Source organism: Heterocephalus glaber, unplaced genomic scaffold (assembly GCF_053883595.1).
Source record: "Heterocephalus glaber isolate CG9 unplaced genomic scaffold, H.glaber_assembly_v1.0 deba00001532, whole genome shotgun sequence".
NCBI classification, from domain to species: Eukaryota; Metazoa; Chordata; class Mammalia; order Rodentia; family Bathyergidae; genus Heterocephalus; species Heterocephalus glaber.
In genome coordinates, this window is record NW_028258330.1 from 9,183,421 (window position 1) to 9,196,097 (window position 12,677).

The 12,677-nt window shown below is 33.2% G+C and overlaps 1 protein-coding gene across 11 annotated transcripts in view; it reads right to left on the bottom strand.

Moving 5' to 3' along the window:
* Positions 1-12,677, bottom strand: part of Macrod2 (mono-ADP ribosylhydrolase 2) — a 2,157,923-nt gene that overhangs the window by 2,083,136 nt on the left and 62,110 nt on the right. For all 11 annotated transcript variants that reach the window (XR_015442057.1, XR_015442059.1, XR_015442058.1 and 8 more), the window contains exon 3: positions 5,519-5,626. Coding sequence is in view for 6 of the 11 variants with exons in the window: in XM_087189052.1 (XP_087045178.1) it covers positions 5,519-5,626 (108 nt within the window). In the remaining 5 variants the exon portion in view is untranslated. The remainder of the gene's footprint in view (positions 1-5,518; positions 5,627-12,677) is intronic.

Consider the following 12,677-nt stretch of genomic DNA (forward strand, 5'->3'; position numbering starts at 1 on the left):
ACATATCATGAAAATATATTTAATATTCCCTTCTCCCTTTTACACCTATCCCCTAATCCTTTATTTCCTTTCTCCCTTCTCCAAAAGTCTATCTTCTAGTTTCTTGCCATCTCTCCTTTATTTCATTTATTTTATTATTATTTATTTAAGTTTCTCATATGAGAGAAACCATGTCATATTTAACTTTCTCAGCGTCACTTATTTTGCTTCATATGATGGTCTCCAGTACCATCCATTTTCCTGAAAATAACATGTTTTCATTCTTCATGATTGAAAAATGTTCCACTGTACACATGTTCCACTGTACATATATATATATCCATTCTTCTGTTTATAGCCATCTAGGCTTAGCTATTGTGAATCACACCACTATAAACAAGTCTATGTATGTGTCATTATAGTATACTATCAATCCTTTCAGATATAAACCCAGGACAGCTATACTTGAATCAACTGGTTTTCCTATCATTAGTATTTTGAGTACTCTCCATACTAATTTCCATAGTGGCTGTACTAGTTTACATTTCCACCAACAATGTAGGAGTGTTTTGTCTTCCCTCACATCCATGCCAACACTCACTGGGATTTTTGTTCTTGATAATAGACATTCTGCCTGGGGCATGATGGAATCAAACTAGTTGTTATTTGCATTTCCCTAATGGCTAAAGATGCTGAACAATTTTTCATACACTTCTTGATTACTATATTTTTCTTTATAAAATGTTCATTTTCCCAATTTATTATTTGTTTTTTGCGATCTTCATATATTCTAGATATTAGTTCTCTATCAGAAGAGCAGCTAGTAAAGACTTTCTCTCATAGGTAGTCTCTTCACTCTGTTATTTCCTTTGCTGTGCAGAAGCTTTTTAATTTCATGTAGTCCCATTTATTGATATTTGATACTATTTCCTTTGTGACTAGAATCCTATTCAGGAAGTCTCTGCCTGTGCCTGTGGCTTCAAATGTTTCCCTTACATTATCCTCCAGCAATTTCAAAGTTTTTGGTTTTATATCTAAGTCTTTGACTTAGATTTTTACTTGATTTTTGCATAAGGTGAGAGGTAGGAATATAATTTCAATCTTCTGTATGTGGATGTCCAGGTCTCCTAGCACCACTTGTTTGTTTTGCTGTGGTTTACTTTTTCATTAATGCTCTGGAAGTGAGTGGAAACTGGAAAACTCAAGGCTTTGACCAAAGGAGGTGACCTCAACCTCAGCACTGCTTCCATCTCCTTTGTGTTATTTTATGTTTGTTTGTTTTGGTTTTTTGAGACAGGTTCTTGCCACATAGTTTAGACTGGTCTTGAACTCATTATGTACTACAGGCTGCCTCAAAGTTGGGACTATCCTGCTGCCTCAACCTCCCAAGTGCTGGGGTTAGAGGTGTGTGCCACCATGCCTGGCAGCATCCTTTGTTAAAGAAGCTGTCTTTTCTCCAGGATATGTTTTTGGGTATGACCCTTTGTCAAAAATTGTAGCTGTTTGGGTTTATTTCTGTGTCCTCTGCTCTATTCTGTTGCTTGCCTATTTTTTGTGTCAGAACCATGAGATTTTTATTAGTACGGCTTGGTAGTATAACTTGAAACCTGGTTTTATATATTGTAGTATAGCTTACATGTTGCCACCATTGTAGGAAGCTTCCATGGGTGAAGATGAAGGGTATGTTGGAGACTGATTTCTTTTTGCAATTTTCTATAATTATTTCTGTGGAGAGCTGCGTGTGCCGCGCCTTAAAGATGGCGCTGGTTTCCGCCTTCCGCCATCCCGATGGCGAGAGCTCTTTATGATAAACAACTCCTTATTTGGCTGTGATGTGTCTGATGCTCTGCCCCCTCTTACGTGTACCTATCCGCATTCGCCACATGACTATCCGTGATTGGTTGGTTCAGGGGTACTTATTCTAGGGACGGGTGCTCCCCAGGGGTAGAAGAAAAAGAATGTTAAGTTTTCCTGAATAAACTGCTAGAAGAAGAGCGTTGGTGTTGCGTCGTCATTGCTGGTCAAAGACGAACGCGACATATTTCAAACTAAAATTTTAACCAAAAACAGCCCAACTATAAGAACCTGAATTTGAATCTAGGTCTGCTTGACTTTAAGTTTGTACTATTGTCCTTCAGGCTACACTTATAAAACCTATTTTATTAGGCTGGGGATTTAGCTTAGTGGTTTCTCCGCCTGCTGCGCAAGCGCAAGGACCTGAGTTCAATCCCCAGTACCAAAAAAAAAAAAAAAAAAACCTATTTTATTAAAACATACCACATATAAATAATTTCCTAGAAACAAGAATATATAGGAGGCGTATCTTGGATAACATTTAAAGAAATTTGAGGAAATTCAGAAAACAATAGGAAGAAGTTTAAAATACCAAATCACTCCCTATATAGCTACTAAGACCAAGTGTTTCAATATGCTAATATGGTCATGGAAACAGAACTTTAGAAGTCTACAGAAAAGAATGACTGCACTGCTTAGGCACCTTGACTGGAGCACTGCCTCTCATCCCCTCTCACTAAAGGCAACTTTAGAATTTCCTGCCACGTTGACTTGTTCACCTGAAAGGTTAACAGCTGTGCCTCTCCTTCCACACAAAGTAAACAAACTGCACAGCAGAAAGCTGTAAATAGAGCCATTACACTATACATTTGGCATTTCTTTCCTATCTGCCAGGAACTTCCTTTTGAGGCTATCCTCGTGATTTGTAAAATATGTTCAAATTATAGTCATCCTAGCCAGAGAGATGAGATAAAGGTGACAAGTGGTTTAAGGAATAATAAAAGTTTCTGCCTATATTCAGATTAACTCATCTTACCCTTGTACACTATGTGGCATCTATGAAAAAAATTATACACTGCCGAGATAAAATTTTTTAAAAATCAAAAATAGTGATGGAACAGTTAATGATGCTTTTCTGTGTGGAATTTTATTTTATTTCAATATAAACTACTCCAAAATATTTTTATTTATTGATAAAATAAATAAATTTTAAATCCACAGCCAATTTTGTTCATGATATAAAGTCCTCAGCCAAATGTACTATTGGTTGTAGGCACTACAAAATCAATTGCATATAGTTCAATTTAACAAATATACAATATCAAATACATTTTAAAAATATAAGGTTCAGACATTGCTTTGGGCAGTGAAACAAAGTGAAAAAGGTAGCCAGGTGTGGTAGCATGTGCCTGTGATCCCAGCACCCAAGAGGCTGAGGCAGGACATCACTGTGAGTTCAAGGCCAGCCTGGGCTACATATGACTTAAGAACAGCCTGAATTGCCTAGTAAGACCCTGTCTCAAAAAACAAAAAAAGTGAAAAAGTATCATTCTATGCTTCAAGGGAGCAAATACAGGTACCCAGTTAACAAATTCAAGAAAGATCACTATTACTGCTAATAAGTGTATTAACATGGCAAATTCCGTGTTACCAAGAAAAAAGAACCTCATGAGAATGGTCTTAAGTATTTAAAAAGAAAGGAGATGATATTAATTGTACTCCTTAGGACAAAACTAGAATAAATGACTAAAAATTGCAAGAACCTAGAAGAAAGGAAGAAGGAGACATATATTTAGAAAGAGAGAGAGAATTTTTCAAATATGTTTAAATTAAAACTCACACTTACTGAATTCTAGGCATAATACATCACTGACAACTTTTTAACTTCAAGGATATCTGAATAAAACTGTACTAGATAGTAGTTCATGAGACCCTTTTCAAGGATATGTCTTCCCCAGAGACCTCACAAGTCAGAGGAAAGAATCATAATACCCAGGGCAAAAATGAGCAGCCCATAGTGCTAGATACAAGGGAGAACTGTAGCACCTACGAGTTGACCTAAGGATGAAATTCTATGTAAACATGAGCCACGTTAAGTGAAGATTAAATGATCCAGGCTCCTCTCTCAAAAATAATTTTACATTTCAGAGAAGAAAAAGAGAGAGAAAGTATAAAGACATCAGAAGAGAAAGAGAAAAACTGAACCCTGATTATGGCAATACAGCTACACACAAAGGTAACCAACTACCAATTCTGAGGGAAGAATAAGCTAACTAGGTTTTCAGCCTTCCTCTAGGTGCCCAGAATTGTGCTATATGCTGAACGATGTTCCAGATTTCACTATACCTTTCTGTTTATCCATGTTACCGAGGCATTTTGTACTCTAATGTGTGAATTTACTCATCACCAGAGGAAAATTGGAGATAATATTGTACTTCATCTGAACCCTGCAATCCTAGAAAACAATGACAGGAAATTACACTTGTCCTGTGGCTTACTGCAAAGAGTTACTCTTCTTCATAACTTAGGTAAAACTCACAGATGGATGACAACTTTGTAAACTATCACAAAGCCAGATACAGAACCTCCAAATTCCCATTCATTGTCTCATATATGATTGGCTGAACTTTGTGTCCCTTTTACCATTCTGGTTGACTACTGCCTAAAAACTGGACTGGACTAAACCTTAGTGGTGCTTCTCTCCTTCCTACAAACCCCTAAAGTTAAGCCCACCCTGGAGCAATGGAAGGAAAACAACCTGTCTTTAATGGAATCAGCTGACCCTGAATATATCAGCGTACATTTGAATATGCCCTGCTCAAATGTCTAATCAAGCCAGCCCTTCATCCCATTCCTCCACACCTTCTTCTTTTCTAGACTTATTTACTCTTCCCTATAAAAGATAAAGCCTTTTTCTGCTTAACCCTTGAGATAGTTACAGATCGCATGGTGGGAACAGTTCTCCCTATTGCAATATTCTTCTTCCCTCTAAGTCTTCATGCCTTTAAGTCTTTCTGAATAAAGCCTCTCCAGATCTAACTTTACACCTTTATCCTTCAAAGGGGCCAACTTTACAAAACACAAATTAAAACCATTAATATTTTCATATTGATTTTTTAAAATAGAATCACAACATATGTCTTTCTTGAAATACAGCTGCATAGTAAAATATATAGGCGATATAAACCATCATAAATAACATTATTATATTTTCCAAATATTCAAATAAGAAAATTAGACAATTAATTTTTAAAACAATTAAAAAGTGTTTTAAAACAGCTGTCATAATGAAAATGAATACCTAAAACCAAAAGGTTTTGAAACCAAAGAAATAATTTCTTTGTATTTTACTTTTATCTGATTCAGTTTAATCATCTCTTTGCAATCTATTGAAAACACAAAAATGTTTTATAAACTTATATATATCTTGGCTAATTATAAACTCAAAAATTAAATTAACAATCATATAGATGTTAAAGTTCTTTCTGAAGAAATTTCTGCAACAATTTATCACTTTTCTAGTGGTGTAGTACCCTAGTCTCAACTTAGTACCTTTTACTCTAGGTAGCACATTATTTTCAGAAATACATAAAATAAATTCTCAATGTTTTTAATCAAGAAGGAAAATATATAAAACATTTCTATACCAACAATGATATTGTTTTCTAAATTATATTTCTGATATGAAAAGTATTTTAAAGCAATACTCAGAACAAAATACATCATAGAGAAATGAACTACTCACCCGCATTGACTATAGCATCTACCTCTAGCAATGTGATGTCACCTCTATAGAGAGAAACTTTATCACTCAAACTTTTCTTCACTTTTGATGTTTCCTGAGTATTTTCTTCTGTAATGAAAAGGGATAGATATTAACATTACTAAACATTACTAATTTAATTGACTTTTTAATCAAAACAACTATAACACCCACTATGGTTCACACTCTATTACAAAAAACACAAGCAGAAATGAGTGTATAAGTACCTTGGGCAAATTATTCAACATTTAGTATTAATATTATGAAAAGATCCACTTTGAAATAAAATTATATACTACACTGATAAATAAAAAAAGATGTGCATCTGCAAAACAAATTAAATTTGCACAGTTAAGGACAGTTTCTCTGTTTTTTTCCAATTATTTTTTGTTTGTCTGTTTTTTGGTTTTTGGTTTTGGGGGGTTTTTTGGTACTGGGGATCGAACTTGGGACCTTGCGCTTGCAAGGCAGGTGGTGGAACCACTGAGCTAAATCCCCGGCCCTTTTCTCCAATTATTTAAAAGCCATTCCTGAGAAAAATAATTACTTGAGCAAAAAAATATTTAAGCTCTGCTCTTTGCTAATTCTAATTAACAAGCTATCCCTTAGGATGAGACATTCAAGAATATTTGAATGTTTAAAACTTTCTTATCAAATTGTACTTAATTTTTTACTATAGAGGGTAGTACTAGATAAAAAGAGAAATAGCCCTATCCATCACACAGCCAAACATTACGCTCGATAACCTGATACATTTTTTAATGTTTTAGGGAATACTATAAATATGAATTGCCATTTATTTTTAACAGATAGTAATGTTAAACTATTAACCTAGAAGAAGAAGAGGAGGAGGAGGAGAAGGAGAGTGATAAAGAGCAGACTACTCCCACACTGACTGTCCAAATCCTAGTTCTGTCAATTAACAGATTAAACAACGGAGTTTAGGTAAGTAATGTATTCTCTCCATACTTCAGTGTGTAAAACAGTGACTCCTTCACAGTTAACATGAGCTCATTACATTTAGAATGTTTGTCTCACAATAAGCTATTTTAAACACTAACTTTTTGTTTTTCCCAAAGGTGACAAATATTGTTTCAGCATCTATATTCAGCATACAATGACCACAATATGTAAGTTTTTTGCAATAATTTATTTAGAATAAAGTATGTTATTTGGAATTTAAAAAGTCAATATACTTATTATTCCCTGTTATCTATATAGGTCATACTTTATTTTCTTACCAAACTGTCAATGTCTGGCCTAATAACAGACTCTGAAGCACAACAAGGTTTTCCACATTCAATTGGTTCCTATTCTTAAGATCTTACCAAATTAGAGAGTCCTAATTCCCAGTTAATGATTTTTCAATTGAAATAAATATTTGGCATATTTTCCAGACAATTCTGGATATCTGGGTCATTGTAAACCTAGGAATTATTGAAGACTCCTCACTGAGTATGAGTTTCAGAATGCTATCATGAATTAAACTGGCAAACCTTTCACAAATAAGAGCAAAAAATTTGACTTTCTATTTGGGAGACAGAGTAAATAGATTTCTTAGCCATTCTTTAACTTCTTTTAGTACCAAACTGTTTTATCTTTCTTATGAACTATCATATATGTAATGCTACATGTGTAGTGCTATGATTCTTAAACATATATGACAATAAATTATGTGTTTCTTTCTCCAAAAGTAAAGAAATTACCTGGAAAGGTATTGGAAAGCATCAAAGTATAAGCCATTATACAACAGTTCAGTTTTTAAAAGAGAAATCCTAATCTCTCATCTGCAAATTTTTTAGAAGGGTATTTTGAGCCTAAAGTGAAGAATCAAGCAATTCAACATACTGAATAAAATGTTGTCACATATCATTCAAGTAAGTTAATTAAAAAGATCGTTATGAGAAGTATCAGCGTTATGATAAAATATTTTCATCTATTTTAAAAATCCAAATGAATATTTTTTTCCTCAGTAGTCAGACATATTACAGCTCAATTCCTCAAATAGCATGCGAAAGAAGCATATAATAATTCAGGCTATATTTGATGGTATTAATAATTATCAGAATTTTTTCAATAAATCAAATCAAAAAGGTATACAGTATTTTTAACTACCAATTGTTCTCTATGACTACAAGATAAATTACTACTTAGAAATCACCTATTATTTGCATAGCAATGCACAGTGGCTTCCTTTTTACACAACTGTATACTATCAGCACTGATCTCAATAAATCTTTTCCCATATCCTGGTTTTCAGGACAAAAAGTTCTCAGGTATTTATCCCTCAAGGACATTCTATACGTACACAAAGCACTGATTCAAATTTTGTATCATTGGTTTATTTAAATGCAACTGAAATATTTCTCAGTGTATACAAATGATAGTAATTGCTCTTCCAGGCTGTATATTATTATCACAGAAAACCAGAACTAGATAATAGTTGAAGGAGTAAAACAGATTTTATTCAGAACAGTCACGATACAGAAAAAAGGACTTCAGTATATAACTGATCTCATTTCATAATACAACAAGAACAAGTGGGGATTTATAGACAAGGAGTAGAATGGGGGTCAGTGGAAGAATGATTGCTAAAAAGAAACATCAAGGATAAAGGAAATTCTGGTTAAACAGCCTTAGTAAGATTCTTCCTGAAGGCAGGCCAGATGATCACATATTGCCTGGATGAAGGTAGAGGATGAGGAGTTTGATCAGATATAGAAAGATGTCAGATATTAAAGGTAAAGGACCTCTCTAAAATGACTTAGCTACATTCTTGCTAACACTGGGCAATGCAGATCTAGACGAGAAAGTGCTTAGCAAACCTGACTAAAGTTTAGTTAAAGAAACAGTCTTTGTTAATTTGTCTTCTTCATAGAAAGAACAGATATTCTTTTCTTTGAATAATATGTCTATTTCTTATTTGGCTGCCTTTTTTTCATTAAGTAGCAGTTCATTTACCTATTGTGACTTGGTAGAAGAAATTATCTGCTTGATGGTACAAGCAGCCAGGCATTAACGATGAGAATTTCTATGAAAAGGAAAAGGAAAAAAAAGATCTGTGGTTGGAACAGACTATAAAACTAGTTTCCAACTTCAGAAACAATCTAATGGAGATTTCTAGATGTAGGGCTCTAAGCATTTTTTGCAGTTTAAGTGTCCTTGGTAATAGTATTTTGTGCTCTAGCAAATTGTCCAAGTGGCTCAAATAGTAGTAGTCTTGAAGGTTGCCCAAAACATGAAGGGTACAATAATTTATATCAGGTTATATTGTTTCCACTTCCAAAGATACCAGGGACAAAGGAAGGTCTTAGTTCTCAATAATTCCCAAGTCAGGAAGGTAGGCAAAAAACTGAAAATGTTAGGTGAAGAATTATAGCCACCTACGAGAAACTACAAGAATTGACAAAATGTGTAAAATTGCAAGATCCAGTCCAGTTTACAGATTTTTTTAAAGCCTCAAAAAAAAGATTAGAAATAATTCACAAAGGTTCACTATAATTTTCCAATGAACATAAAATTTTTCTCTACACTCACCTCCCTTCTTTATTGTTGTGTACAAAATAATGTTGGTCTCATTCAACTTGGCCTGGTTATTTACATAATTGAAACAGAAATAATTGACTACTTCGGCATTTTTGGGTTTGATATACTAGATTTTTCATAAGGAATCTCAGATGAGTTTTTTAGTAGTCTCTTAAGACTTGAAAGCCACGCCAAAAATCTACCACTAGATTTTTCTTGTAACTATAGATCTGGGTAGATTCTTCTCTTCTTGAAGTTCCCAAATATCCTAAATTTCCTGCTAGAACTGACCTTGCTTACTCATAGAAGACTGGGACCTCTGGAAGCTAGGTACCAAGTTTTTCCGAGATCTTTGTGAGTTTTGGCTTTATAAAATCAGCCTTAGTAGCTTAAATATGGACATATGTGATTCAATGTATCAGTATCAAATATAACATTCCAATGAAAGCCTGGATTGTAAACCATTTTTCCAGTTATGAACTGTTACAAGGGCAACAGATTCTTATTTTGTATTGCCTTTAAAATAAAAATATTCAATCAGAGTTCCTGAATTTTGAAGAGATCAGTAGGAAGAAAAGATGAATATTTCATTTTTTTAGACAAAAGCAAAATCTACTAAATTGTTATGAGTTACAGCTAGCTTGAAAAAAGAGAAAAGCTCATTAAATAAAACATTAAGGAATGAGTAATATTCCAAAATTATAATCATAAGAATTATTACCACAGTGATATATATGCACACATGTTCATAGCAGCACAATTTGTAATAGCTAAAACTTGGAAACAGCCCAAATGCCCATCAACTGGAGACTGGATAAAGAAAATGTGGTTTTTTTATAAAATGGAGTACTACTCAGCCATAAAAAATGAGAGATTAGAGACATTTATAGATAAATGGATGCACATTGAGGCTATACTCTTAAGTGAAATAAATAGGACACACATGTGTAAATACCGAATAGTTTCTCTGGTGTGAGAAACTGAAAGTGTCAATAAGGACTAAAATGTATAATAGATAATGTGAAATAGGAAGAAAAGGGGCAAAGGGGAAGGGGAAGTGGGAGGGGTAGGGGAAAGGAAAGAAGGGAATGGAATTAACATGAGAAAATGGAAAAATGAAAACAAAGTCTTTGTAAATAGGGAGGGATGGAGGGGTTGAAGGAAGGGCAGGGGAAGGGTGAAAATTAAGAACCAAGAGAGACTATGTAAAGGTGCAAATTTCCAATGATGAATGTCATTATATTGTATACCTAAAATGTACCAATGATTAGAGTGAATAATCGATAATGCAAAATAGGAAGAAAAGGTCCAAAAGGGTAGGGGAAGTGGGAGGGGCAGGGGAAAAGAAAGAAGGGAAAGGAAAAATAATGAGAAATGGAAAAAATGGAAACAAAGTCTTTGTAAATAGGGAAGGGTGGAGGGGGTGAAGGGAGGGCTCGGAATGGGGAAAAAATAAGAACCAAGATGCATCATGTAAAGTTCCCAATGAGAAATGTAAATGTGTTGTATACCTAAAATGTACCAATAAAAGAATTTTTTTAAGAAATAAGAATTATTGCAATTCTCTAGTATTCATTCAGTTCTGTGTAATTGATTTTTCTGCTTGATCTTATCTTAGTAGTTTTATGAACCTGTACACTTCTCCATTAGTTGTGAAATCCATATTCATTTTGGTAATATGGTCTGAAAGTTATCTAAGCAGTATCACCAGAGACCTGCACCCTAGAATACATCGCACAGTTTTTTCCATGGGCACCTGAGACAATCCTTTTTTGGTAAAAATGAAGCACTCTGGTCTACAGCTATTTGAAGAAGGTTTCAGGAAGAGTGAGAAAAACTATCTGTGATAATAAAAGACTTAAAATATTTGTGGTTTAAGAATTTATAAGAGTTAATCATGAAAATTATGTAATCTGACACGGTAATGTGGTTATATTTGTGGCACAAAACATTTAAATAATACTTGGCATTATGTTTGATACATAATACCAAGACATATCAACAATGATGGTACTGACAAATTTCCATGAAATTCATACACTTTATAAAGTATTTATATTAATAATATTTAACCTTACAAAATATAATCAAGAAAAAGGTAAGCATCACTTCTTAGCTGACAATGGTCTCCATGCAATTTAATATATCAAATAAACAGAATATTTTTACAATATGAAAGAACAAATCCTGTGAGATTTTCCAGGGGTTCTCTGGGAAATCTCAGGTTCAGTTTGAGATCAAGATTTCATTTAAAAGGAAAGAATGGAAAGGAAAAATTATGAGAAAAGAAAAAAAAATGGAAACGAAGTATGTAAATAGGGAAGGGTGGAGGGGTGAAGGGCCCACAAGTAATGGGGAAAAAATAAGAACCAAGACACATCATGTACAGGTACAACCACCCAAAGACAAATGTAAATGTATTGTATACCTAAAATGTACCAAAAAAAGAATTTAAGTAAAAAACGAAAAAAAGATTTCATTTAAGATTTGATTTTGGGAAACTGTGAAAAATGTGCAAATGTTTGAATACTTGATTAAATAGGATTACAGATCATTGAAACAATACTTATGATCTCTATAAAAGAGATGCTAAAGAAACAACAAAAAAAGTAAATTATTTTGAAAAGACAAAAAAATCTTTGTTCCCTAGGCAAAGTACTTCGAAAGTACAGAAAATTTTTTGCAATCTCTTATTTAAAAATTTTGGGGTTTTGATAGAAAAAAGACTGAAGTCCAGTTTATATCAGTAAACTACTCGCTCATATTTTTAAACTTTGAAATAAATTCATTCGTTTTATCCAGCTTTATAAACATGAAATTACTTTTCTATAAATCTACAACATTCCATACCCATTCAGGTTTTATCTCTTATTTTTCCACTTTCTCATTCTGCAATAACCAGTAATCTAACTTTAAGACAAAATCACTCTCTCCCTTAACAACAAAAAATTCACTATTCAAAAAAAAAAAAAATTCACCATTCCTCACATACTTTGCATTGAGACATTTCCCTTCACTCTTACTGTTTTTAGCAATTTTGTTTATATGTATGAATTATAATTTAAAACTATAAATTTAAACTTTATTTTAGAGAACACTAAGAAGTCAATTATGAATACCAAAATTGTACAGCAGACTGGCACATTTAATAAATATACCACTTCACAAATTCTAGGGATATGTTTCTTTACAGTGTAATTTTTCAATGTGGCAAAAGAACATTTAACTGAAGTATACTTAGCTTCTTCATAATAACCCAAAATATATAAATGTAAACTTACATTCCGTAATTGGTGTTTTGGTCATTTATATTACTTAGAACTTTTCTAGATTTTTAACAAATATCTTTTATTTACTGTAATGTCACATAGGCCTAAGGTTGTAAGTTATTAAGAAAATATGGAAACTTTCTAGCCAGACATAATATTAAACAAAGCTAGACATCATCCCAAGGTATTTCCCTGTTAACTATTTTTATAACACATGCATATTAGGGAAGTATTGTAAGAGCAAAAACCTTAAAAACTTAAACACATGGACTTCTGTTGTACTGCTGTGCTTCATATATAAAAAGTAATGACTATAATGCAATTAATTTTTACTGTATCTTTACTTG